The sequence below is a fragment of the Garra rufa genome, chromosome 17 (assembly GCF_049309525.1).
Source record: "Garra rufa chromosome 17, GarRuf1.0, whole genome shotgun sequence".
NCBI lineage: Eukaryota > Metazoa > Chordata > Actinopteri > Cypriniformes > Cyprinidae > Garra > Garra rufa.
In genome coordinates this window covers 6,043,363-6,068,176 of record NC_133377.1, presented here as the reverse complement: position 1 = coordinate 6,068,176, position 24,814 = coordinate 6,043,363, and the positions used below count along the sequence as shown (strand labels likewise).

The 24,814-nt window shown below is 37.5% G+C and overlaps 1 protein-coding gene across 2 annotated transcripts in view; it reads right to left on the bottom strand.

Moving 5' to 3' along the window:
- Positions 1 to 24,814, bottom strand: part of trit1 (tRNA isopentenyltransferase 1) — a 72,054-nt gene that overhangs the window by 35,881 nt on the left and 11,359 nt on the right. The window contains exons 2-6 of one of the 2 annotated variants that reach the window (XM_073822097.1): positions 10,772 to 10,912; positions 5,830 to 5,928; positions 2,156 to 2,310; positions 224 to 366; positions 35 to 146 (exon numbers count right to left, since the gene is read on the bottom strand). In XM_073822097.1, the coding sequence (XP_073678198.1) occupies positions 35 to 146; positions 224 to 366; positions 2,156 to 2,310; positions 5,830 to 5,928; positions 10,772 to 10,912 (650 nt within the window). The remainder of the gene's footprint in view (positions 1 to 34; positions 147 to 223; positions 367 to 2,155; positions 2,311 to 5,829; positions 5,929 to 10,771; positions 10,913 to 24,814) is intronic. The other variant, XM_073822096.1, reaches the window with a different exon arrangement.

Here is a 24,814-nt window from a genome sequence, read left to right as displayed (position 1 = left end):
TAAAAATAATCTGATTCACAACAATGAAAGCTACCTGTTCTCTTTGATCATCTTGTCATTGAAGCGTTGGTGAAATTCTTTGAGCTCATCAATCAGCCCAAGTGACAACATCTGATCCACACGCTTGTCCAACCTCTCATCTAGAGCTACAGAAGAGGATGAATGAAGAAATTAAATAAAGATACAGCTGACATGTTCTAGTGCCAGTCTACAATGAAGCTACCATTTATTTCGCTGTGCAGCCAGAAGATGCAAGGGTCCTGGAAACGCAAGGGACCTCCAAGACAATCTCCTCCATCCTGTCCTCGCTGCTCCTCCAAAAGCCGACTGTGTGGAATTCCAGTGTCCATAAACACCTGCAGACTCCTGCCAATTAATCAACCAACCAACTGACCATCAACTTACAGTCAAAATACCATATAACTTCAGTTGCAATAACAGCGCATTTCTCAAATACATTTATAAGATTTCCGCATGCCAAATAATCTCTCAACTAAACATTATTATTTGGAAAGAACACGCCACATACCAAACAGGAACATGAGCCACTAACAAACAACAAAAGATGAACAATGAAGGTTAAGTTGTGTCACGCTGCAGAGAAGGTGCATGGAATTTCGTCAAGCTTGTCAGCTCCTCAAAATCATATCAGGAGAAGACATCAGCACTGTGGACTGTGGGAGAGGAGCTCTTCCAGTGCAGCAATACTGCAGACGCAGTGGCACACAGGCTGGCATCAATTAAGCGAGCACATAGTGCTCAGAAGAGGTGCTAATCGGCCCCTTGATACCAATCAAACACCAATTGAGGCATGTGAAAACACGTGTGTAACACGCTTGGAAGCCACAGCCATCAGCAGTTCTCCCACACAAGTGGAATAAACAGATGCAAAAATAGATGCCCAACAAATGCCAAAATTTACTATGGCAAAGAGGTATGATAAGGTTACTTCCCAAGTTAGTGTCAACTCCACTCATTTTATAACAATGTATGAGGGAAAAAAACTGCTCAACATAAAAAGTCTAAGAAAAAAATCATTCTGTGAAAGAGAAAAAAGGGTAAAGATGCTGTAAATAGAATGAGTGGTATCTACAAAGGTTGTAGGTTCAAGCCTCATGAACTATCACCATTGTGCACTTGGGGAACTTGACTTGATTGCTTGAATTTTAACACCTCAGAATAGGTACAAATTAAGAAAATGTGTATATTTGTCTATAAAGAGGTGGAGTCAAGACTAGATGTTCCATGACCAAGACCACGCCAGGCCCCCTAGGACCAAGATCTAAAATCCCAAAAGCCAGACCTGTCGGTCCAAGAACCAAATTGTCCATTTTAATGAACTTAAACCCTGCACTTATTGCAGCATTACTTTCAAACACTGAACTATTTTGTATAGTACATATTCAGAGCCATAAAATCATGCTGATCTGTGGCAGAGGTAGAAATAATCACTCAGCAGTCTTTTCTGTGACAGGTAATTAAGCTTAGTCTTAAAGGGTTTGTTCAGCCAAAAATTTAAATTAGCCCATTATTTACTCACACTCCAGGCATCCAAGGTGTATATGACTTCCTTCTTTCAGATGAATCCAATCAGAGTTATATTAAAAATGTCCTGGCTCCTCCAAGCTTTAGAATGGCATGGGCTCTTCATCAGTCCAAAACAAGTCCAATAAAGTGCATCCATCCATAATAAAAAGTACTCCACACAGCTCCATAAATGCCTTCTGTAGGGAATCAATGCATTTTTGTACGAAAAATATCCATACTTAAAATGCAATAATCACTTTAATCTAGCTTGCGCCAACTGATTGTACACAGAAGCAGCTCCGGGCGGATAACATAGGACGCCACAAGTGACGAACGCGAACACACCGTGGAGAGATCAAAACAAAACAATGGTCACAAATTAGAAGTACAAAACGAGGATTTGTAAAGAAAAATATTGGAAGATTTCAACTTAAGCCAAGAGGAGGCTGGTTGAAGAGCTGTGTGAGGCTCTTTAAATGGATGGACGCACTTTATTGCCATTCTAAAGCTGGAAAAGTTCCAGGATAATTTTTAATATAACTTAGGATGCCTTAAGGGTGAGTAAATAATGGGCTAATTTAAATTTTTTGGGTGAACTCTGTTATGTGCTAATCACTGAAGTAATTACCTTGCAACCTTGCGTGCATCATGAGGGTGTAATACAGCTGCCATATCAGGATCCACCTCCTTCAACCGTCTGTGAAGCTCAGGACCGCCCAGTTTCTCAAGCTCCGCCTTCAATTCAGAAGCCCCACCCTTTTCTGGCTCTGTGTCACTCCCCTGCTGTAGGTCAGACAGAGGAGGACTCGATTAGAATATATCTGCCAACAGATGCACAGACAGACTTTTAATATTACTCAGAACTACTAGCCAGTCCCTCCAGTTTTTCGCGATTCTGCGATCGCTGAATTTAATGCAAAATCAACAAAATGTCGCATTTTTTTGCGATCCTGCATAATTTGTCATTTAACCGCAAAATAATCGCAAAAAATGGTTATTCAAATATTTCAATAATAAAAAGTTTTTAAAATATATATATCATGTTGATAAAGACGCTGCTCACGTGATGTCTGTGAGCTGTCTGTCTGCAGGGCTCGCAAGATCGATGTCCCGGGGGCTATTGTGTTTTTCAGTCGAGCTACCAAAATGTTTCACTGGCCTGCCGACCCGCTATCGTAAAGTAGAGGGCTTCTGTTGTTGCAAATGGAACGCCATAAAAGTTTTGAATTTGTTAAATAGTATAAGAAAAGTCTTAATTATAATTTTAAAAGTCAGTTAGGGACGGAAAGACGAATCACGATAGGGCTGGATAAAACTTCTAAAGGCAATGATGTCATTGAATAAATATGAGCCCTGCACATTTTAAAGTCAAAACGCAGCACTGATGTCTTTAAATGAATGTATCTGAGTAGAACCGACTGTCCTCAGAAACGTGTCGTTGGCATTTTCATTTCATGCTGATAAAACAGCGTTAAAGCTGATTTGTATACAGCCGTTACTAGGGAAACGATAATATTTCAGCGCTCCTAAAGCGCCCCCTTGTGACAGAATTTTTAATTTTAATTTTTTAGAATTTTTTCCAATACATTTTTCAGCTGTTTGTTTTTATGCAGCAAACACATAGGGTTTTTAATGTGCCTTCTAAAAAATCTAAACAATTAAGACAGTAATATTTATGTTTTAAATAAATATGATAAATTATATACTTGATTTATCCCTTTTAATGGTATAAAGGCTGAAATGCCATTGTATAAGATATTGTTTTTGTGTGAATCTGTATCTGAATTATAAATCATGTCATTTTATGACCTAAAATTCTACCTTACATTGTCCAACCCCACCCATTCTGTTCATTTTACTTGTGCAGCTCTTAAAAAGGATCATACATTGCTTTAAATTGATATTTAAAAATTCTGCAGATACACTAAAGAGTGAAATAAAATTCCTTCCTTGATATTTGTTTATATTTGTGTATTGAAAACATATTTGATTGACATTTAGACTCCTGTTTGAATTTCTATATTTAAAAAAAAAAAAATTAAAAAGCTTTTTTATTTGGGCTAGTTCAATTAATTTTTGGGCTACCAAAATGTAAAGAGTACCTGAGACGTGACTGAAATGAAGTAGGCTATGTACAGTATACATTTCTACACCTGCTGTTAATGTTTACAAAGGTCACATAAGAATATTGCCCATAGGTTATTTTAAAAGTTCAAATGTACCAGAATAAACAAATTTTATGTTTGATTTGTGTTATGCATGATAATTGAGCCTCTAACATAATACCTAATATGGTAAATGTGATATCCTAATTATTAATAAATAAATTAAATAATTAAATAAATCGCAAAATTTTTCGCAAATTTCTAGGACTTGCCACCACAAAATTTATAATTTTCATCGCAAAAATCACAAAAAAAAATCGTGAAATCCTGGAGGGACTGACTAGCTCTGTTTCAAAATGTAGTGAGATGCCACGTTGCCAACTGCCTTCTAAAAGCAGCATCCAAAACATCACAGGACGTCATAAGACCGATTTAAAATGCTAGATATGGGCATCAACTCTGTGTGCCACACAAATAGTGAGACTTACAATTGTTTTTAATAGTTTTACTATTTATATGTAAAACTACGTAATATAAGTGTCATGTGTCCCCAGAATGTGTCAGCTCAAAAAAAAAAAAATAAATAAAGCCATTTTGAATGGAAGCAAAAGCATGTCTCTTTAAATGCAATTGAGCTGCTGCTTCCCACCCCCTTTTCTAAAATAGAGCTGTGCCATTGCCGGTGGAAATGCAAAGCTGCGAGTTTCTAGGCTGATAAGATTAGGAACTACACTTCCATTCCAGCATAATAGTCAAGGAAGTTTGCTGCCGTAATATGGCCGAAGCAGGCGCAGTAATACCACGCAGCACATGTGCAAATGCTAAACTAGCTGGGAACTCATTTCTGATAATACTCCGCCTGCTTCGGCCATATTACGGCAGCAAACTTCCTTGACTATTACGCCGAAATGGGAGTGTAGTTCCTAATCTTATCAGCCTAGAAACTCGCAGCTTTGCATTTCCACCGGTCTTAGTACACGATATAACTACAGAAGAGTCAAGTTTTAAATAGGACAAATATGGAAACTCGTTGATCATTTTTGAACGCGATGCTATTGGTCTAATAGGATTCAATGATCTATGCTAAGCTATGCTAAAAGTGATATCGCCAGAACAGAAGAATGGCTGAATGGATTTCAAAATGGTAAAAATCAACTTATTAACTCGGGGGGAGTTGGAGAATGAGCCTATTTCCAAAAAAATGTTGTGTTCCTTTAAAACACTTGTTTGGGTTTGATTATCATGTCCGTCGTGCTGAAATCATGTTTTAAACCATATCAGTTCAAACTTCTGATATAGGGTATTTTGAGCGCACACATCCAAAGCACGTGCACAGAGAGCAGCTGTCACACGGCATGCGAGTAAACTAAGTTCTCTTTCATGTCTTATTGCACTTAAACTGTCAAATTCACGCAAGTTTGTATTAAAGACACACAAGTTACAAAAACAGTGTCTGTGAAGGTAAAGAGCTAGAAAAGAAATCACGTTTATATTAGTTCTGTGTAGCAGCAGCGTAATATACAGTAAATAAATCAATAAATCCACTGCTCTCTTGTCTCCTCTGAGACTGGGACTCGAAATAGTGTTCTGTGCTCGTCTGTGGAGCCAACAACAGAACAGTTAGCATGCTTGTGCGAACATTTGCCATGGCATTGGAACTGGTACACTGTTGTCTCTTAAGAAAACAAAACGCCGGGCAGTGATATTATAATAAGATGGCCTTTCTACATCACGGGGAGCAAAATCTGAGTGATTTGTTTTTTCACAAACTTGCACAGAGGGCTTACCAAAACAAAGTCACTGGGTTGTTCTTTTTCACATTTCCTGGGTTGGTAGATGCACCAAGGACCCGATTCTAGCATTTAAATATGGAAAAGTCTGATTTTCATGATATGCCCCCTTAAATAAAGACTACTTGCTAAACTTTTTGATCAATTCCATAAAATTGCTTTCTGGGGCTGTCTTCTATATTGGGCAATTGATCTTATTGTAAATTATTCAATCAACAAATGTGTCATTTTTAATCAATATATATCAGAACTTCTTATTCTTGTGATTCTTATCTCTGGTGATGTTATTTGAATCCTGCTCCGTGTTGTTACATTGTGACTTCAAAATGCCACCCATGTGGGCAGCTCACTAGATTCTGGAACAGAGCAATTGTTTATACTCATAAAACATTAAAATTCACATTTACCCCAGTGTCGATAAGCACTTTCCATAAAATAGACTCAATGTAGTAGTTTGTGCCTCCAACAATAATGGGCAGCTTCTTCCGACAATGCATGTCCTCTATGTATCATATTAAGGAAGTCAAACTCCCAGACAAGGAATTAATTTTTCACATTAATGACGGTATAGTTACAAGCAATACATACATTTTGCACAACGATCATACATGTGCAACCACATTGGGTTAGAATGTAAAGCGCACCACTGCTAGAGTGCTTGACTGAAATGCAATATCATATACCTAGATCTATAGCCGCTCCAGAAATAATGCGTGTAATGTCCAGGCCTGGTGCCGTGAGAGGGCAACCGGTTCAAAATGACTGCTGGGATTCTGTAATAAACGGCATCAAAGCCTGTCTCCGTGGAGCAATTCGATAACTGCTTCAATAAGAGAAGGCGCATCAGCACTCCCCCTCAATCGAGACGGACAAACACACACTCCCAGACACACTTCCAGGTCACATGCATCAAAATCAAAGCAGCCTGGCCACACACTGTCCGCCCCACCCGCATCTCTGTGATACCTGGGGAGGGAGGTGGAGAAAACGAAGGAGAGGAGGAGAGAAAAGCAAGGAGCAAGAGGCAGACATGAAGAAAGGGGTGGGGACGAGATTGCGAGAATGAGTACTTAAGCATTTCTGATGCTCTTGATTATTTCTCTTGATGATTATTAATTTTAAATGCAGCTCCGTTTTTGCCTGCTTTATAGTAGTTATCACCGCTCTTCAGCGTGGGAGCGAGACTGGGGATCTCAACGCCCGCCACTCCTCATTTCTTGCGCGTGAGCGTGTCTGTCTGCGGCAGCGCTCCTCCAGACGCTGCGAGAGCCGCCCCACCTCCTCACAGCATCTCCCTCAGCTATTAATATCCTCCTCATCTCTCAGCAAACATCTGCAGCGGGCGGGGAAAACGGGGACAGCGACGCGTCTCGCTCTCAGTCTCCGGTATAAGCATTTCCAGTTATGCCCTTGCATTTACTGAAAGAGCATGCCGAGGGAGTACAACCCAGCGCCTACTCATAAAATGCCACAGCCATTCATGTGGCTCACTGGGAAATGCCACATTCCACAAAAGACGAGAAATTAAAAGATTGGGATTTGCATTCAAACAAGGCACAGGCTCACAAAAGCAGTGTCACCGATGTCAGGAAGGCGATGACATTTTAAAAGAACAATTACTCAGAGCGATCATTAAGAAGTTTGCAGATGATATCTTAAAAGGCTGAGTAATGGCCCATTAATTTCATCAGCGGAGACTAAATGTAAGGCATTTATATTTAGAAGACGCTGTCAACTAAATTTGTCAAATAAATGAATCTCTGCAACCGTTAATTATGGGGTGTATGTATTGGGCAAAATTGGCCGACTAGTCACCCAGTTAACTAGTCACAGGGTTTCAGACTGTGAAGCAATTGGCTATTCAAATTACAGTATAATCGTAAAATTTACAAGCTTGTGATTCAATTCAATATCAATTATTTTATATATATATCAGGTTAACCCCTTAAGCTCTGCGGCTATTTGGGGGATTTCCGCCTGCATTTGGCCTACCTAAATTCAAATGGTTCCCCTATACACATACAATGGAGGAAATTAAAAAAAATGGTTTCATTGTATAGAAAACCTTTTAAACTACATAATATCAGTGTAATTCTTTGTAAATAACATTATATAGGTTTCAAATATTACAATAAAACAAAAAAAAACATAGGCGCTTTTTGATTTTTTTTTTCAAAAGTTTTTTTTGAAAGTCTGTAACTCAGGATTTAGGTGTCTCAGTTCTTTGCAAATTGTTTTGTTTGATTCCACTAGGTCTCAGGATATACAAGAAAAAAGATTTTTTCATATAACAGTTTCTAATTGAAAGTTATTGAATTATAACCAAAGGGAGTCACATTACCCCTTTTACCCCTATTTCCCCACTTTTTTCCCCCTAAAAGTATACTTCTGTTTCTTAGCAAAAACAGGTTTTAAAAAGCATATTACCCCTTAGAATACTATTTTACTATGTACCATAGCACTTTTCATGATTATTGACTGAATTATGTTTCATTTTTATGTTTGCCTGTGTATTTACTGAAACACCTACTGTACTTTATTGTCAATATTCAATATACACTCAATACATAGCTTAGCAGATTGTTTTGGTGTCCTTTACGTTTCAAAGTAATTATAGGAATAAAACAAACCTGAATAGAAGCGCTGTAATACTTATAGACGCGCTTATGAGCCGCGGATCCTCTGCTCTCCATGGAAACGGCCCGTTATTTATTCATTTAGCGTCTATTTTGGATAATGGCGACCGCTATATTCCTCTGAGACGTTATATCTACACTCAAAGAGTCCAAAAACTACATATCCCACAATTCCCCGAACCGTCGAAGCATCTTGTGTGACCCGGAACCTCTCCATGACACTTCTTCTTCTACGCGCTGGATATGCGTCTGTGTCATCGTTCACAGCTGTGTTCAGCACAGCGGGCGGCCGGAGAGTGTAATCTGATCTACTGAGACGCTCTGAGCGCGGCCGCAGACACACACGCAGCTGCTTGAGCGGCTCAGAGCGCACACACATAAAAGCGCAAGTGGAGGAAAAAGCGCGTCTGGCAAAACAACGGATTTCTCAGCAATGAAGCAACGCAGAAACGTGAGAAAGGTCTCGTTTGAAAGAAGAGATCCTAATCTAAAAGATAAAATGGCTTTTTGTTTAGTTTGTGGCTATTTGCGGCTAACTGAAGCAGTAGAATATGGAGGAAAGTTATAGAATATGTCATTTTACTCTTGAGGTAATATTCTGACATCGCAATTCGATTGAAGATTATTTGATCTCTGTTTGTCACACAATAAAATGATTTATATGGTCAAAATCTTGAGAAAGAGAGCTTTCTTGTGATATATGACTTGTCTGTTTTGAGAAAAATATAAGAAATACACATTCTTTGCAATAATTCTTCATAATCGTTAGGCGGAAATTTGTGTTTGGAACAACATAAATTCTAAGCATAATTTTACTACTTTATGAATCATAAAACTAGAAGTTATGGTATTCCTAGTAAAGAGGAGACTCTAAACTTTCAAATGAGATCATTTATGGGCTGATACTATATGAGGAAGGTCATGTAAATGAAGCAGCAACATTTTGAAACACTTTTTATTATATTCTGACATCGCAATTCAATTGAAGATTATTCGATCTGTGTTTGTCACACAATAAAATGATTTATATGGTCAGATTCTTGAGAATGAGAGCTTTCTTGTGATATATGACTTGTCTGTTTTGTGAAAAATATAAGAAAAACACATTCTTTGTAAGAATTCTTCACAATCGTTAGGCGGAAATTTGTGTGTGGAACAACATAAATTCTAAGCATAATTTTACTACTTTATGAATCATAAAACTAGAAGTTATGGTATTCCTCGTAAAGAGGAGACTCTAAGCTTTCAAATGAGACCATATTTGGGCTGATACTATATGAGGAAGGTCGTGTAAATGAAGCAGCAACATTTTGAAACACTTTTTGGACCCGCCGGCGGGTCCGCAGAGTTTATTAAGCAAGTGACAGATTTTCTCGAGGAAAAAAAAAACTTCAACTAATGCTGTAAAATATACATGAGAATCAGTTGGTACTGCATTACTATAATATTGAAGGTTAATGGTTAATATACTGATTTGTATGCAAATGCTTAAATTACACTCAATTAAGTTTTTACAATAAGTTGCAATTACGTATTTTCTACTCTAATTTTGAATTTTTTTTTAACATAAACATTTAAATGTTGACTGTAACAAAAACTTCACGGATTTATTATAATTTTTCTATCTGACTAACAAGTCTGCATTTATTTGATCCAAAGTACAGCAAAAACAGTAAAAATGTTAAATATTTTTACTATTTAAAATAAGTGTTTTCTATTTGAATATATTTTAGAATGTAATTTATTCCTGTGACTTCAAAGCTGAATTTTTAGCATCATTACTCCAGTCACATGATCAGGGATGGAAATTAGCACCCGCCAACCAGCCAAATGTGGGTGATTTTGTGTTGTGGCAGGTAAACTCGCTTCACCCACCGGCCACCGTGGCGGGTAAATAAAAATAACATACTTCAACCGGACGGCGTGAGGCGGTAATGCACCTTAACGTTGGTTGCGAACTGCCGTTAAAATACACGAAGAAGAAGAAGAAGAAGAAGAAGAAGACGACGGCGGACACTTTTAGCGGAGGCACACCTTCAAAAAAATGTCTTTGTTATCACTTTTGATCAATTTAAAGCATCCTTGCTAAATAAAAGTGTTAATTTCTATATTTATTTCCCCCCCAAATTTTTTTGAATGGCATAGAATAATAAAACATGTTTTCTGATAATAATAAAAAAATATTTCTAAAGGATCATTTGACACTGAAGACTGGAGTAACAATGCTGAAAACAGACAAGACTAATCGATTCTTGGGATTTAATAATCAATATTGCTTTGTAAGTATCGATTAAAAATGAGAAATCAATATTTTTTGCCCAGCCCAGAAGACATTAAGTTTGCGTTTAATGCCTTAAATGCTTGACTTCTTTAATGTTAAGTATATTCTGATTGTCAGTCAATGTTTTTATCATTCTTCAGCTAGAAAAAAAAAATTCTGAAAGTGAATCTAATGATATCGTTCCTCCGCATCATTGTTACTGACTGACTTTGTCATTCTTGTAGAATTAGAACAATTTTTAACCTTTTAGTTAGAGCCTTTCTTCATAAGCGAGTTTGAGAGAGCTTTGTGAATCTTGTGACTGACTCGGTTTATAAGAGTCGCTTGTTCATGAATCAAGCACAGACATGGAAAAAGACCTTAAATAATTTAATTCAACCTGGAGAAGTCTGGAATTTCTCTATGAAGAGTCAGATGTTTCAGAAAGGATATGAGAGACAGAGCCTTGTTCCTAAAGTCCACCACTGTGTATCCACTAACCAATGGATCCACAAAGCTGATCATGTGATGGCGACACTGGGCTTGCTCTTCCTCTGTAACCTTATTGGTGATGATGTCCAGCCCTTTGTAAACCTGCAGTGAGAAACCAACGAGATCAATTAGTAATATGCATTGCTAAGAACTTCATTTGGACAACTTTAAAGGCGATTTTCTCAATATTTTTTTAATACCCTCAGATTCCAGATTTTTTTAAATACATCAATGGAAAGCCTATTTCTTTGACTTTCAGATGATGTATAAATCTCAATTTCCAAAACTTTACCCTTATGACTAATATGAAAAATGTATTGTGAATGTTTTGGCCACATCGCGCAGCCCTAGTTCATCATAACATGAAAGCTAGATGAATCCGTAAAGAGAATCCCTTCGAAAACTGTCCAGCAACACACTGAGAGGTAAAACAGGTCAAAAGCACTTCTTCGCTCTGTCCAACATAACTATTGTCATGATTCTTCATGAGGAATCTTTTGTACTGTATGTTTGACTATTGTGCAGCAGCAGAAAGGCATTTGTGTGCACCTCAACAGAAAGATCTATTATTCTCAATGAACCTCAATGAAAACACTGGATTCCAGTATATGAATGAACAAGAACCAGTTCTGAATTCCCAACCCTAATTATATGGCATCAGTCCATAAGTGGGCACCAAAAAGCCTTGCACTGTGGTCATTCAAGGAACTCGTCAGGGACGTCAGCAGGGTTTCAAGATCAAGGGCATGCGTGCACCGCTAAAGCTAAATTCAGAACAGCTTACCGTAACTCCTCTGCCCTTGCGTGCCGATTTCGGCAAGTTAGGAAGAAATGCTACTGAATTATTGAGATCTTTTCCCCTGTGTTCTCCACAGGACATCCCTGCCAGCGAAATCTTGGTGAGGTGAATGGGGAGAACAGCATATGAGGAGAGACAGGAATTCAGTCCGTTCTCTCCAGAGCAGAATGGTAAACACTAATAAAGGGGCACGATTAAAACACGCAGAAAGACTTAACAATCGCCTCAGAACTTGGCACGGTACTGCCATTCTGTTTTTTACTGCGCAAGTAAAACGCCTGCCTTTTAGAGCCAGCCCTCTTGAATGCAATATTTTGACTTTACAGGCCTCTAACTCTGAAAACTTGGAATCAATAACAGCTGTTTTTCAATCTTGAAATAAAACTGAAACGTAGAGTTGGGTCACTAAGCTTGTTAAGATAGACTAACAAAGCAGGGAGTTTACCAACAACCACATAAACTTTCATAAATGTGAAGCTTGAAAATTTTTTGGTCACTGTAACACTGTTGCCAAAAACAATGTGGTGAAACTGAAGTTCACCAAGTTGCTGAATACGTTTATATGTAAACGAGGGTGTTCATATGTTAATGTGCTTGTCATTTTCCATAAACGGTCTGAATGGACAGTCACGCACTATGTTTCACAACCTTGCTACCTATGAAAGCGGCATTTTAAGACTAGTAGAAACACTACAGCTCTGGCACAGAATGTTGAGACTGGAGATACTCAGCTGATACTGTTGCATTATGAGGGATCAATATAGCAAAGCACATGGCCTGAGAGGACCAGCATGCTGAGCTCCACAGCCTTGTATCGAGGGCATTTCAGGTCAGGTGACAAACAAATGAAGATTTTGACAACTTAAACAGATGGTGGAAGCAGCATCTGATATGGTGGAAGAACCTTTAAAACAATAAAAAGAACAAAATTGTGCTATTATTAATACATTGCATAACATGGAATGTCACACAATTTGTCAAACTTTGAATGAATTAATCAAAATGCAATATGGACTAGTGTCTGCGAATATTCAACTAAAAATGCAATAAAAAATATGAATCCTGCATGTTCTGCATGTATCTGTGTGAATAAATGGTTTCATTTACTACACAATGTTTTCAGCTTTTGTCGCCTCAACATATGCGTACAGGAATACAAACTCTAGATCTGCTCTAGTCAAGTCAGGAGCATTTTACCTTTTATTTGAGTAAAAACTATCGTCATACTTATAAACAGAAACTTCTGAATCGTCATATAAAAGCAGAAAGGTCTTCACAGAAACTCGTCAAAATATGGTTTGACTTGAAGAAACTGTGACAGAAATATATTACTTAACGTAATGATAGTACTACTAGTTGTAATAAAATTATTAAAACATTGTTTTTTAAGGAATACTCACTAGAAAAATGATTTTCAAAAATGTATTTACCAGAAAAAAAGTAAATACCTAACAATTTTAAACTGAAAAAAAAAAATGGAATTTGGAAAAAGATAAAATGGAAAGTGAGGGAAAAAATAAAATGGATTTCATAGGGCCTTACTAAAAATGCAGTTTATTAATCATGTTACTGTCATTTTGTCCACTATTAATTTGACCAATATTTTAAATGTTTCGTCATACACAGTGAAGATACTCAAGATTTTTAGAAGAGCAACTTACACAACTTTGCACAGTCTGCAAGTGGCAAATGTTTTTGCAAGCTTCTCACAAATAACATTTTTGAAATAGTCGAGGAATAAGATTTTTGTTCACTGGAAACGTGTGGAAAGATTTTAATGTTAAGCATAAATATAGAGATGAAATCTACCCCAAAGTGATAGACTGAATTTTTTACAGTAACTACAGCATGTTTAGATATCTTAAGAGACATATTACTGCTTTGACAAAATATGAAAAATGTTTAGTATGCGCCAAATCACAAAAAAAGTTCACACACAAAAAATACCTTGTGTTCATGAAAGTAAAATCAAACAAGTTTGATTCGGTTTTGCCTATGGTCTCATTTAAGTGACTCGGTTTATTCTTTATAAGATCTAGGTTTCCACCACTTAAACTGTACTACAATTTTCTACATTATTACCTATAGTAGGAAATAATATTGCACACAAAAATAATACTGATTAAAGGACCTGTATAGCTGCAAAAGAGATGCAAAGAGGGGAGAAATCGTAATATACATACAGGATGCAACATGTTCATTAGGGTTAGAGCTGAAAAACGAAAACATCTAACCACTAAAACACCACATAACTACAAACCACCAAAAAAATAAACAATAACAAACCTAGCAACTACCACAGAAACAAATCTACATACATGTTCTTCCGTTCTTTCGAGAGGTTGTATAGAACCCCTAGCATGTATGAGCTACCCTCCAGGATAAGACTAAAATGACATAAGAGACACAACAAGAAAAATGGAGGTTGTGGCAAAGAATGACAGAAGGCCCTGTGAATGCCGAGCCTGGTCATGTGGCTCTCATTTGGGGCCACGTTTCTTAAGTGCTGCAGGCATTAGCGGGTTTTGTTCCCTGCACCCGTTTGTTACCCCCTTTCATTAGGCTCTGTACCAGCCTCTCACTGATACAGAGCCCACCCTGCGCTGCAGGCTCGTATGACCACTGCGCCCCTTCCCCAGTGTTTATTTAATTTTTATTCGCTCTAGTAGTTTAATAAAAGGCATATTTAATCTGGCATAAAAGTAGACGTGCCTGTGAGGGACGGAAGTACAACTTATTCAATGTGTTGTGCTGGTGTGTCAATCATTTTAAAATATTTTAGCACAGAAAATTTGTGGATGGTCCATTGAGGGTGTTGCATTCGCCTTGTTTTGTCTGGTTGAAGTCGCAATGGTGAAGTCCTGCTGTTTGGTCTCATGCCCTTCCATGACATGAATGGCAGGCATCTAATCCCATGCAGCTGCCTATGCTTGTGTGTGTTTGGATATGTTCTAGAGAACCAGAGTGTCTAATTGAAACTCATTATTAATGAGGACAACTGGTCCACAGAGAGGGGGTGGGGAGTGGAAATAAGAACAGAACCAATGTGGACTCCTTACTTCACATCCACAACTTCATATTTTCCAATTGTAAAAAAAAAAAAAAAGACAATAACAGTATTTACGAGGTAGTAACAGTTGTGGCGGGGTCAAAGAATCCAAGCGCTCACCATACACAAGAACCGAGCGAGAGACGGCCGACACAGTGGTCACAAGTCTGTGTGTCGACCACAGCCCAATGGGGTGGGGACAATTTTCCTTTGTGTTAGACTGTGTGAATGAGAGTGTGTGTACATATGAGACCCAAAGAAAGGGAAAGACAGAAAGCAAGGGAAAAGGGGGTGAACGAGCAAAAAGGGTGCAGTGAATCCAGTGACCCACACCGCAAACACTCAGACGAGTCCCCAGACAATGGCTTTAGTGTTGAGCTATTAGAGCCAGCCGCGGCTGATCCACACAGCACCTCAGGCCACGCACGAGACAGCTGCTCTCCGCTATTCACACAGGGGGAGGGCCACTGAGTGGGAGGAGTGGAGAGGAGAAGTGACAGTATGACCAACAGCAAGACTGACGCAAGTCATGACTATTGACTACATATCAAAAAACATTGATGATGATGATGATGATGATCAAAGCCAGAATCTGGAATCGCATACTGTCCGAGTATGAATTTAGGGTGTGTTCACACTTGTTTTATTTGGTTTGATTAAAACGAACTCTGGTGCGATTGCTCTGTTAGTGCGGTTTGTTTGAATATGTGTGAAAGCGGCCATTCAATCCCTAGTGAGCACCAAACAAGTGGACCGAGACCACTAAAAGATAAGTCTTGGTCCACTTCCAAACAAACTCTGGTGCGATTGCTCTGTTAGTGCGGTTTGTTTGAGTAAGTGTGAACGCGGCCATTCAAACCCTGGTGAGCACCAAACAAGCGAACCGAGGCCGCTAAAAAGATAAGTCTCGGTCCGCTTCCAAACAAACTCTGGTGCAACTGGTCTGTTAGTGCTGTTCGTTTGAGTAAGTGTGAACGCTGCCATCTGAACCCTGGTGCGCACCAAACAAGCGGACCAAGACGGCTAAAAAGATAAGTCTCGGCCCGCTTCCAAACAAAATCTGGTGCAATTGGTCTGTTAGTGCCGTTCGTTTGAGTAAGTGTGAACGCTGCCATCTGAACCCTGGTGCGCACCAAACAAGCAGACCAAGACGGCTAAAAAGATAAGTCTCGGCCCGCTTCCAAACAAAATCTGGTGCAATTGGTCTGTTAGTGCCGTTCGTTTGAGTAAGTGTGAACGCTGCCATCCGAACCCTGGTGCGCACAAAAATTGTGGACCAAGACCACTAAAAAGATAAGTCTCGGCCTGCTTCCAAACAAACTCTGGTGCAATTGGTCTGTTAGTGCTGTTCATTTGAGTAAGTGTGAACGCTGCCATCCGAACCCTGGTGCGCACAAAAATAGTGGACCGAGGCCACTTAAGAGATGGGTCTCGGTCCGCTTTCAAACAAATTCTATTACAGGTTTGTAAAAACATGAGGGTGAGTAATTAGTGACAGAAGTTTCATTTTTGGCTGATTTATCCCTTTAAATTTAACCTTTAAAAATGCATCTGAGAAAATTTTTAATTGTCATGTGACCTACAGAGTCAGTTGCATCACTTCACTTGCCATTCACAAATCCTTTCTCATGGCATCATGGGATTGTAACGTGTCCTCAGGATGCACGCTTCATCTAAAGTAGTAGGTCACATGGGCGGTTCTAGGATTTCATCCTGAGGGGGGCTTAGCCCTCAGAGACACCACTAGATACAAAGATACAAATGACCTAATTAACAGTACTTTACAGTGCCTGTGAAAACTGTATACCGTATAAAATAAAATAGTGTGACTGAAGCCCACCTATAAAAGGGTCTACATTTGGACTCTTCACATCTAGTTAAAGTATAACTATAACATCTAATTTACAAGACTAGTAAACATGTTTCACCTGGTTTATCATCTAGGTGAAAATTGTTAACTCAAGCATTTGGGAAAGTAATAGCACACCTCTTTTCAACAAGAAGCTTTTAATTTGTATAAATGCATGACATATTGATGCCAATGACAATAGATGAGGAGAAAACTGGTGCTTCTGTATCAGAAGTGGAAACACTGTACCTCCTACTACACATCTTCACCGTCCCAATCGTGCAGTCATTCAGGCTGCCCCACTCTCCTGCGTCTTTCCATCCGTTCCTCCTCTCCTCTAGGAATGGCTCAGTGAAGCCAAGCTAATAAATCATTCACGACGTCGCTCTTTCCCCTCGCTTTAGCGCTATCGTGCAGTCATCATTTGTGGAGGCTTTCTGAATCGCGCCGCACTCAACACCCCACCCACAACTAACCCATTTCCGCACCTCGTTTTAGGCATTTCTAGGAGAAGAGAACAGGGCGCCAGAGGGGATGAGCAATGGAGAATAAATGAGAGACATCACTGCTATTTCTCACTTCATTCTGCACCGAGAGACCAGTGCAAGAGTTTAACTGGATATCAGGCAGATCTCGAGCTCTGTCGAGGTTTCACAGACGCCGGGATGAATGCAGACGTCACAGCGGGCATGTGCTGTGCCGCCAGTCCTAGGCGGCCAGACAGACTGACACAATTGGATTTTCATTCATTCAGTTCAAATTGAATTTAGCTGCTAGTGTTTGGCAAAAGGGGGGAAATGGTTCCTTCCAAAAGCATTTAGCGCCTGAGCAAACGCAGACAAACCGACTCGGCCCTTCAAAGCATAAAAGACCACGTTAACCCTTCCCTCGTCATCTGCATCCGTCAATTAGGTTAGAAATCATTTGACAGATGTTTACAGGAATAGTTGAGCCAAAAATCTAATTTCTGTCATTATATTCTCATGCCTTTTCAAACCCGAATGCTGTTGATTTTTGGCTGTAAAACCCACACTTTATTTATTTTATTTTATTGTCACAAAGACTTGTTGTATGGAAAAGAGCTGAAAAACTTATTTATGTGAAGAAATAAAAAAAAGTCTATAATTATAAGGCAGCTATAACTGTTTTTCAGGGACAATGTCGATACCAATTTTTACAGATGAAGTAAACTGATAACCTATATTTTGAACCAATATGCCAATAAATGAAAAATAAAAATTAAGAATCACTCTGACAAAAACATTTGCCTAAATTGTTCAAAAAGGAAATACCAAAATTCGAAATGAAAATTAACTAAAAGCAATCTGAATAAAATATAGTATAAATAATAAAATCTAAATATAAGTATCTATAAATAAAAAAACAAATCTAAATCTAAATATCTAAATATTGGATGAAAAATGAGCAAAAAAATTATAAATACTGTGCCTTGGAAACAAAAAAAAAAAATTAAATTACAATAGAAATAAAAACAAATTAAAAAATTAAATAATAGAAATGGCAAAAAAAAGTACCAAAGTGAAAATTAAATTGAAAATACTAAATTGAAGATAAAAGCTAATTAACTGGTAACATCTAGTGCTGTCAAACGATTAATCGCGAATAATTGCATATAAATACTATATCAAACCTTTCTTTTAAACTATTTTATTGGCAAATCAGTTTTAAAAAAATGATACCGATAACCATAAAAATGCTTAATATCGGCGCTGATGATTGGTCAACCCCTAAACTATAAAAGCAAATAACCAATAGAGAAATCAAACATTATTTTGGAATTTTGCCATGAAACCTGAAAAAATATAGTATAAATAATAAAATAAAATATTAATTAAATATAATATAAATATGAATACATAAATATTAGTTAAAAAATGTGAAATACTGTGTCTTCGCAACAAACAAACTAATTTAAAGTACTAAAAAATTACAGTAGAAGTCTGAAAAATTTATGAAAAATAAAAATGGCAAAAGAGCACTAAAATGAAAATTAAATAGAAAATACTCAATTTAAGGTAAAAGCTAATTTAAAATTTTAATAAATACCATATAAATAAATACTATAATAACACTGGTAACATCTAGTGCTGTCAAAACATTTACATGTATATATTTATATTCATAGAATTGATATTATATATATAAATATTTGTAATATATGAACAGCATTTTTTCTTATACACATACATCTGTGTGTATTTATATATATATATATATATATATATATATATAATAAATATACACAGTACACACACTATGTAAACTAAAACTTTTTTTTGGAAGCGATTAATCACTATTAATCATTTGACAGCACTACTAACAATACAACGTTTTTCCCCACATATAGGTTTAAAAAGAGATTAGAAAGACATTTAAATGACGATTATAATGTCTGGTTGAATTATTGCATTAAAAATAAATCTGATATTAATGCAAAAACGAAACCCATGAATCAATTGACAGATGATGCACATGGTGGCAACTGTAGAACTAAACCTCCGGGAACGCATTAATTACCAATGCAGCCTGATTGCAATAATTGCTGGGTACATTTACATGGAAAGGCCCCTGTGAGTTTCCAGTGCTGTCCATGCAGTTTTTAGACAGCAGGTTCTGTCTGCTTCGAGGTCTGATCCATTAATCCAGCACGCAGGGAGATGTAAGTGCGAACAAGTGCTCAAACGGATGCAACACCTTATCAAAGAGCTCAGAGAAAAGGAGCAGAAATTAGACAAATGCTTTAAAGGCTTGCGTCCAGCAGAGTATTCAAATCAGAGTTTGATAAATGATTCTCTTTGAATTACGGTTATCCTGTGAAACAGGCGAGCACAGATGAGTCGAGGCTTGTCATTCGTCATGTGGGGAAAGTTAGAGGAAGAGACAGGCAGAAAATCCTTCGAGTCTAAATCGGTTTTTGAAAGAGTCTTCACAACATGTCATACGGTTAAATAAAGTTCAGGTAAATGGTTATTGAGTATTAGAGCTGCACCGATTGCAATTTTCTAGGCCGATTCCGATTCCGATTTTTTAGTAAGTGTGACCTGCCGATTCCGATTTTTACTGTAATGAATATTTTCTTTAATTACATTTATTTTATAATAAAATGAATTAATAAACATTACAGGATCTTCTTGCAAGAAAATAACTTTAACAACAAAATAAAGTGCTTTGTGCCTTCGAAAAAGGTAAAAAATTAGTTCCTGTAATAGTTATACTAGTAACAAAAATCTTTTTGATATTTTATAATAAAAGAAATGAATAAACATTACAGCATCTTCTCATAATAAAAAATTTAACAAAATAATGCTCTGAGCCTTGAAAACATTAGAAATAAAATATAAGTAACAAAGCAGGCTTACTTACAAAAATCCACTTTTCTTCAATGAATTTTATATGGATTTTTTTAAACATTACAGAATCGTCTCACAACGATAACTTTGAAAACAAAAAGTGCACTGTGTCTTCAAACTAGAAATAGCAATGCTAGTACTAAATCTATTACTTGAGAATTAATGGCCAATGTTTCTTGATAAAGAGAAGCATTTCTGCCTTGTCATCAAGAACATTCATTCACATTTGCGCTACACCACCGCATACAGCGTCTTCACACACACAGATGATATTTACTGGAGAAGTGCATAAATGCATCTGTAAATAAACACAATTTCACGTCGCTGCATTTACTATAAAATTACAAAACATTTACAGAAGAGAAAAAGAAGGTTTTGCAGCAATTACAAAACTGATTAAACATCCCATTTAAAAAGCTAATTCAGGGTAAAAACTCTTTTAGTGCATTTTAATGTCAGTCTATTCCAGTTTACAAATCATGAGAAATTACTCAAACATTAAGAACACCAAACCTGGGTTCCAAAGCAAAAGTTTTAGGACATTAGGCTGAGCAAAGGTCCTATTATTAGCAGTTCTCAAGTTCTTGAGAACAGCCACTGAGCAAACCAGCCTGAGAAACATGTGATACTGTGCCTGAATCTGGATGATTACGTCTCTTTGAATTTAAGTGACTCCCCACATTTAAGCAGATGCTTAAAGACAGAACAGCCCAACATGACACTGAAGCATATCTTCATTCCTAATTTTTGTTTTAACATCATATCTACTTAAATATTGCAATAAATATCACATTGTGGACCTTATAGGGATGCTAATTTCGGGTTAATTTTCCTGACTGACAACCGCAGCTCGTTATCCGAACATTAACCGTTAACTGATAAAATTAGAATAATAAATTAGTTTAAAATAAAAACAGAATGCACGAGTATCTGTGATGATACATTAAAAATACAAGCATTAATTTTAACATGCAAACAGCAGCATACAGAGCAACAACAAAAACTTTATACTCAAATTCCGCATCAAAATCACGCATCAGCAGCGCTTCTGAGAACCGAGAAAATCATAATCAAATAATAAAAAAAGAATAATATAAATAGGCCTACACTAAATATGTATACATTAAATAACTAATGAAGAGGACAAAACTGAAACACACTGAATCCTTCTATGCGATTTGAAGAACGGTTCCGTCTTATTCTTGTCGTCGGACATAAAAATATATAGCAAACCAGCCTATACCTCAGTGTGCCTAGTTTTTAACATGTCCACATGCTGTACGGATAGACTGGAACGCTGCCTGTTAACTCTTAGATCCACAACAAAAATACCATCACAAAAAAAAATCCTTTCAATTTGTGGTTCGGGACTTTTCATCCACTGTTCATATGTGGAGAAACGTGTTTTCACAGCGTTGCCAATCATAGACATATCTGTAAATTTCATTATCGCAGCGGCCAATCAGAGGTGGCTAGGGATGGGTATCGTTAAGGTTTTAACGGTATTACTACTTCTATCGATACCCCTTATCGGTTCGGTACTTTAACGGTACTCTTATCGGTACTTTTTGTTGTGTTTTTTATTAAAAAACTGAAACAAATTGAGAACAGAAATAACAACACTTTATTTTTTATATGTAAAATAATTATCTATAGCTTAGCAAACACCAATGTTTGAGCAAATATCTGGTACACAAACAAAACCAATGATTGTAAAACAAAAACAATTTTCTTGAAAATGAATATACAATGATTTAACTACAAATACATTTTTAGGTAAGCTCTGCTCTATAATTTCTTAGCACAGTTTATTATTATTTATCTATTTGTAAAAGCAGTACTATAAAGGCATTTTAATGTTTAATATTTATTTAGGCTACTGCATAAAAAAATATTATAAATATTTAGCCTATATGTAGGCTATATGTATCTGAATGTGTGTTTATTCAATTATTAACATTATAATACTGATTTAGAGAGACCTTATGTGATGTTTATGTCGTTATTTTAACATAGCTTGCATACCAGAGGAGACGAATGATGAAGTAGAAGCTAGGCAGTCAAAAACTTTGCATTTCTGCACATAATGCACTTTGGCTAGATGTTTTGATAAATTGCTTGTGTTTCCGCCTTTACCAGCAAAAATCTTGTTACACTTGTTGCAACGAGCATTGTCCGTGTTCACACGGGTGAAGTGTAACCATACTTTGGATCGTTCGGCGTTCTCCGCCATCGTCACTCCATAAGCGCGCGCTCTCTCGTGTTGTGCGCGCGAGCTCTGTGTACTGCGGAACAGACTACATTTCGTGCGTGAGATAGCAAATAACGGCAGTGCAGGTGAATAACGAATATTATTGCAAATTACAAAAGGCTGGTCAGGTAAAATATACTAGGTAATATTTATTTAGCAATAATAAATAGAACATTTATTTTTTTTATTTCTCCAGTCTCCAGTACCGACAGCAGAACCGTTAACGTCAGAGCTTATCGATACTTCGGTCTTTTACAATTTGGCACCGGGACCGATAAAGTACCGGGTTTCGGTACCCATCCCTAGAGGCGGCTATGTTACAATCCACTCACCACTCAAAGTGCCGGTTTCAGTTCTACTGACTTCTACAGGTCCGCGAACTCTATCATTAAAACAAAGAAAGTATAGACATGATGTAAATATGAGATTAATTGTACAGTCTAAGGTTATTTTATTAATTTTTATTAACTTTGTGAGATTGCGATGAACTGCAGTAATGTATAACAGCTTTCCAGTGGTTGTAAGGGGAGCGCACACTTTATAATTCAGAATTGGAATACATTCACTCACGGATTCACTCTCTGATAACGCAATATCGCCATTGCCATTGTGTTGCATATGCCACATCAGTTACATCAACTAAGTGAAGGTAAAGCAGGAGCTTGCTCAGCAAAATATGTCTGTACATCCGCACTGCACGTGTCGACACGCGCCCGTGAGTAAACAGATAACGTTAACTTACATATAGCATTTTTTTTCTTTCACCATGCAGCAAACGTAAAAAAAAAAAGAAAAAAAAAACCTTTTAAACCGTTTAACTGATAGTAATAATCGGTTAAAATTCTTACTGTCGGTTAACAGTTAAACGGTTAATATGAGCATCCCTAGGACCTTATATTGTGATATTATCGTATCATGAGATTTTGATATTGTTACATCGCTAATATTTCTTGATATGTACTTAAAACTAATTTTTAAAAATTGATAATGCATATATTCTTGTTTTTGTAGCAATCTTGCAGTTGTGTCAAAACCCATGAAGTCCAAAAATAGTCTCATCTAAAAAACATTTGTGGTACAAACATTTGGTACTCTCAATAAGATGCTGAATTTGTGTTATCAACTGAATGAATGAATGAATAAGCATGAGGACTTTGCATTGTACCAATATACAATTCCCCTATTATGAACTATAACATCACTGCTATATAGAGACCTAACGGCAGCCCTGTGTTATTAATTACCATTCATTACAACCGGGCTACAGTCATTTAGCAGGTCATTGTAGCTCAAACATGACAGTGTGGGTGCTTGTTTTTCCAGGGTGTCTCGTTCCTTTATAACCTATGTTACCATGATACCCTTAAACTACGGATGCACCGATCTGAATCATGCTTGCGCGTTTTGTCAGTAAAGCCGGTTCTGTAATCAGCGGTAAATGCCATCAGGTGCGTGATTTCACGTTGAGCCGTATATACTACACATACGGATCGGTGCATCCCTACCTTAAACCCTTCATATTGCTTTTACACTGATCAAAAGCTGACACCAGCAAAGAGTAGTACAAATTGGTTCCGCATCAGTAAACCCAAACACCCACTAAAGTCCATTAATAACCGTTTGCGTTAAGGTCTCCCGGTCTTTCGCTCTTGTGAATGCCCTATTAAAAGGGCTGCTGGGATCTTGAAGACCTCGTGTGAAAAGCAGGATGCCCTAAGCATCTAAAATCCCTTCTTACTTTTCTCCGTTTACAGCCTTAGTGACCTTAACCGGGGTTCCCATGAGCAGTTTGTTGACCCGAGGTCTATTGAACCCTGCCCTTTCTGACCTTTCGTGTCACTGCTTGCTCCAACGGTAAGAATTTGGGTACCAAACAAACCATTATTCAAATATTCAATCCTAACCTGACCACAAGAACAATCGGTCGCTCTCTCGGCTTAGTCCCATTCCAACCCTCCGTACAGTACTGCCATTCAAAATGTAAATAGTGTCCTGTGTAAGCCGCACGGCCGTTGAATGTCCAATGAAAGCTACTGAGCATAATAGGCGTGTAGGCACCAATTCAGCACGTCAATAGCGGCTTCCCAGTAGCCTGCCTGCAACAGAACCAAAAAAAAAAAAAAAACTCACTCTTGCACAAACATGCTTTTACTATCTATGAACAAATGCAATACTTTTCAAGATACACGAAGCACACATTTAGTGCTGCTAGGTCAATCCAAAGCACTCATTGTGTTTCTCGTGGAGCGTTACACCAGCGAGGGGTCTTGGAGGAGCCAGCTTGCGGCTCAGTGTGTGAGCAGTGGATGGGACTGCAGTGCAGCACAAGGGGAGGAATTTTATTAGCGTAACCCAATTAACTGCACCAGGTGACAGCCATGCCACTCTCAATAGAGCAATACATCCTCAAGGAGGACGCATGAGGGAAGGACAACTAAAGGTTCAAATTTTCTATGGAAAATATGAGTGGTATTTGCCTTTACAAAAGTCACCATAAGGCATTGCTAGAGTATTCTAGAGCATTCAAAATAAGCGTGTAATTACAACGGCTGAACTTTAATTGAATAAATATATGTGCTGTATGTTTTGTTTTCAGTGAGGCATAGCACTGTGTTTGTTCATCCATTCATGGTCCAGTGTTTAATAATAGTTGTTAATATTATTATTATTAGGGATGCACCGAAT